Below are 5,122 nucleotides of genomic sequence, written 5' to 3'. Positions count from 1 at the left end.
ATAAATTTAATAGTATAATAGAATGATAATAGTATAACAAAAATCAATTTTGTCTATTTATATTTTATATATATTAAAGTATTTATTTAATGAAAATTTTGTTAATTTATACTTATATATTAAAATATTTGCCCAAGTCAAATTCTTTTTATAAAGTATAAAAAAATTAAAATAAATTTAAATATTTTTTTAATAAATATTTTAATATTATTAAATATCAATTGACTTTATAATTTATAATTTTATTTTAAAATTTAAAAATTTCTAAAAATATGATATAAGTTGTCTGATCTATAATATAAAATAGACTGATGCTACGTGTATAAGTCTTTTGTAACTAAGTCTAATTAAGTTGGTGCAAAGTCAGAAAAAAAAAAAAAAAAAGCGTGCATGCGTCACTACTATGTGGCCAAAATCAGGACTGTATCTATGTGATGCATATTTTGGTTGTCCAAGACTGTATTCGATGCATTTTCCTTATCTTCTTTGGATAAAAAATTCTGAATTTCCTTATGACAGGAATCTGATTGCAGAAAATCAGATGGCCCCTCTATTTTCAAAACCTCACATATCTCTCAAAGTGCAGAAAGCATCTATTGTGCGACCTTCCTTGGTTTGAACTTTATAGGAGAAAAAGACTATTATGTCATAGGGGACCCTTATTAGTACATTCCTGGTATTGTCCAAATACATTGGTGTATGACTATTCATTTTTCATTGATTTCAATCAATTGTATGGTTTGACACTTAAACATTCTAAACGAAGTTTTAACGTTTTATGTCTTGTTAGTTAAAATAATAAATAAATATAATCCATACAATGAGAAACAGAGTTTAATCAAATTAGAAAGAATAATGCTTCTTTATGCCTAACAAGGAATCCTTCCTCACGTTTCACAATTGAGGCTAACATTGGAATCTCCAGCAAGACTCAACCCATTTTTAATCTCAAGTGATGGCCGAAGACTTGACAACAAACAGAACTTATTCCCACCCTTTATGCAAAGACGATGACTGAGAATCAATCTTGAAACCAATGGTAACAGCAACACACACCATGTTTATTGAGGGAAGTGGAAACAGATTTCACAGTTAAAACTTCTCGGAGATTTTATTTTCTTTCTTTTTAAAGGAAAGAAGCCAAGCAGTATATTAAATTACGTATGAAAATCTATTTTCCTTTTGAAAAAGTAGTTTATATAAACTGCATATCTTCAAAAAGCAAAACATATGATGATGAGAAAAAACAAAAGCAGGATGTATCTTTTCCAGTGAAAAGTTTAAGGAAAAAAGGAGAGGCATTGCATTTCAACATTAAAGATAGAATAAATGATCATTTGTACCCATGAAAGATGAAAACGCTGACATATATACCCACACTAAATCGAAACTAAACTTGTACCCACGCAAGATGCTCTCCGTGTGACAAAAGTACCCTGTCTTTGGAGGGTTGGAGCGCCACGTAGGGTACTTTTGTCACACGAAGGACATGTTGCATGGGTACAAGTTTAGTTTCGATCTAGTGTGGGTACATATGTCAGTGTTTTCATCTTTTATGGATAAAAAGATCATTTATTCTTAAAGATATTTCGGTGGTTGATTAGGATGTCTTTTAGAGTCTTACCAATAAACAAGCACAATAGCACGTATGCTAACATCTAAGTTTTACTAAAACAGTGATGAATATGAAATGCATACCTTCTTGGTCAAGGCCAAATCAAAGAAATGGACACCAGAATGGTTCAATTCATCTTTGGAACATTATATATTTTTTGGACAATACATTGTTTTCTTTTGGTACATGTTATTCCTATATTTTCTAAATTTCAATGAAAGAATCTGTAAAGACTTAAAAAAATAATGGGAACATAATAAACATTGGGGTACTATCACTACAATACAGGTAGAGAAATGGACATTGGTACTGAAACATCACCAGCAAAAATTGTTGTATCCCTTGTTGATGCTGAATTACTAGCCAATGCATATCCTAGGCCCAATCCACCATAATGCAGAGAGGCATTCTCACATCTCTGAAACACTCTTGCAAGTGAAGCCGCTTTTCGTCTCGCTCGCTTTGTTCCTGTGAAGAGCAGGGTTTGAAGTAATCCTGCCAAAGCCGGCACCCTAACCACTCTTTCAGTTGCAGCTGTGCCACCGCTGCGGCACAACTCCAGCAACGCAGCAACCGCATTCTCTTTGCCTCTTGGTGTTCCACAACGCATCATTCCTATCAATCCAGCTACTGCTGCTTGCTCACTCACCACAGCTTTTGCCCCAAGTGGCTGCCGGACAATCAAGGCCAAGGCACCTGCTGCTTCCTCAGCAATTCCTTCGTTTCCCAATGCCTCGACTAAGCCCATGACTGCTCCTGCTGCTATCATCCTTGCGCAGTTCTCAGTATGGGTGGAAAGATTAAACAATGCTGTCACAGCATCCTTCTTCCCCCTTCGGGTTCCCTCTTGCAACAGACTTGCCAGTGCTTCAACGGCTCCCACATTATCTGCAATCCTTTTTTTATAGTCATGGACAGCAGAGAGACTGAACAATGTTGCAGCAGCATTTTCCCTTGCCTCAGTTGTTTGTCCAAATTTCAACACATCAACTATTGATCCCAAGCACCCTGCCTCATCCATGATGCGACTCTTGTTTCTCTCAAAAATGGATAGGTTGAGCAATGCAGTTACTGAGTTCTCCTGCGCGACCGTGTTAGGAGAAGAAAGTAAATCCCGAAGATAAGGAATTGCCCCTGCCTCTCCAATGAAGGCACGATTCTCTTTTCCAGTTTTTGCAAGCAATCTTATCTCCCTTGCAGCTACAGTCCTTCCAGATTGTGACCCATTAGCTAGCTGCTGAATGAGAAGCGCCACAGTTGCTTTATTGGCTTCCATGGTAGCTTTGGCAGGACAAGCTGAGGCAAAAGTTTCAGCAGATGGATCAATTACCTCTGGCGGATCATAGGGTATTCCATGTGCACTGCACCACTGCACGATCAAATTCCTAAGCGTGCGGTTAGGAACAAGCCGGTTGTGTGCAAGTGTTTGGCCTGTTTTTGGACAGTTAGAATGCCCTTCGTCCATCCACCTTGATATGGAACTCCGATCATAAGTCTGGCCTGTTGATATTATCACCGGATCACGCATCAAATCCAATGATATTGGACAGCAAAAGTCCTTAGGAATGGTCAAAATCTTGTCCGCGACATCTTGATTAACCAATCTCACCTTGGCCTTCTTCTGATTCTCATTCCCCAAACCAAAGTCATCATCTTCCTCCTCAAACCGAAAGAGTAGAAACCTGCTACACCGCGTCATTGCCACCAGTCCATTAAGCACAGAAACGGTTGGCTCAATATCACCCTCATGATTAACAATCTGCTCTTCCAAAGCTTCAATCTCAGCCCTACAACTCCTAGCATCACTAATCTTCAACTCATCAACATAGAAACGCCTCAATTCATCAGAACAAGGAATCCTCCCATTCTCGAATGCCTCAAGAAAAGAAAAGAACTTTATTCTAAGGCCATCATCCTTCTTATCCACAAACAATTTGGCCCTCCTAGACTGTCTCCTCAACAACTCAATCTGTTCCCTAACATCGTCGCTAAGGTCAACGGCCCTAACAGGGAAAACATCCAAAAGGGTCGAAAATTCTTGACCCAAATCATGGAAGTGACCGGAAATAGAGTGGTTCTGAAGCAAAAGCCATAACTTACTCGATTGCGCGCAGTAATCAAGGAGAATCTTGGAACGATATACCACCAAAAAGAGCTCCCTCAAGCAGAGCGCCGCCGTGGGGAGAAGACTCACACTTGAATCCCTCAGTGACTCTAATAGAAGCTGAAAAACCTCGACCTTTCGGATTAGGGAGCGAGAGTTCTTGCGCTGGAAGGATAACCGGTGATCGGAGAAGCCAGTGACGAGGTCGCCGGCGACTGCAACGACGGTCCGGATGAGTGCCTCGTCGGAAAGGTCCACCGGCGCCAGAAAGGCCTCTAGCGACGGCGACCGGCGACGCCGCAGCGACGAAAATATAACCCCAGAAGCCATCCAAATTCCAAAAGTTCAGTTTTTTTTTCCCCTAGGGTTTACAGAATTTCGCGGAGTTAGCGAAGGAATTTGCAAAATCTTTAAGAAACCAAATGGTTAAGCGGTGAAATGTGCAATTCGCCCAAGGAAAGAAGACTTATTGTCGCGGCGATCATAATTTTCCCGGAAAATGTTTTCGGCAAAGCATTGACCCAGATGAATACGAACCAGTTTGGGGGTGGTTGGATGAGAACCTTTGAATGTTGAAAGAGTAGGTTATAAAGAGAGTAACTTTGAAATGCCCAAGTAATATAAGGAAGGGATAAAGTGACGATGACGATGATTCGGGCGAATCCGCGTAGGAACGAGAAAGAAGCTGATAAGAAAAATAAGGGACTGAATTTTCAAAGACCTTCTATCTGTATGTGTGAGTTTCAACGCGGCCGACGTAAAATTGACTTGCCCATCTTAGACGGATGATAGATTCTATGGTTCTTTCGTTATTCATTGCAAGTACTATTTCCTTCTATTTGTACTGTTTGTTTGGTTTACATGATTGATGTTGTGTAACTGCCAACACGGGATTAGGACTTAGGAGGGAGTAATAACTTGGAAATTACTGCACCTTTGTTGTGTGGTTTTGGAAATTGGAATATAAAGGCATGGTGATTGGTAAGGGTGAGGTCACACACAGGTTTGTTCTTTGCAGTACTTGTTCTGGTTTTGACTTTTCTTGGAATATTAGTGAGTGTGAGGTCCTAGTGCTATGCAAAAATTCTTTGGGGTTTATGCAAGTTGTGCTTAATTTGCTTTAACATAAAGTTAGAATAAGATCGAACCTATTGTTTTATTTGAATTTTATGAGTAAGATTTAGGCATTATAGAAAATACTTATCTATAATCAATAGTTTACTAAAATTATTTAGTTTCCAAGTGTATTTATTTTTGAGAGCCACTCAGATAAAGATGTTAAAAATGTCTTTTTTTATATTAAATAATCAAAAAACTGTTTTAACTAAACAGGACAGATTAAAATTATTTTTATTGTGTTAAATTAGCCAATATACATAATTTAAAATTAATAATTTTTATAA

General features: G+C 38.4%; 1 protein-coding gene across 1 annotated transcript; it reads right to left on the bottom strand.

The window, feature by feature from the left end:
* On the bottom strand, nucleotides 1,681-4,596 carry LOC107632159 (U-box domain-containing protein 17). The gene has a single exon (XM_016335834.2). It carries the CDS (start codon nucleotides 4,047-4,049, stop codon nucleotides 1,893-1,895), a length of 2,157 nt encoding a protein of 718 aa, XP_016191320.1. The 5' UTR covers nucleotides 4,050-4,596; the 3' UTR covers nucleotides 1,681-1,892.

The sequence above is a fragment of the Arachis ipaensis genome, chromosome B03, assembly GCF_000816755.2.
Source record: "Arachis ipaensis cultivar K30076 chromosome B03, Araip1.1, whole genome shotgun sequence".
Classification (NCBI taxonomy): Eukaryota; Viridiplantae; Streptophyta; class Magnoliopsida; order Fabales; family Fabaceae; genus Arachis; species Arachis ipaensis.
This window is presented reverse-complemented; position numbering and strand designations above follow the sequence as displayed.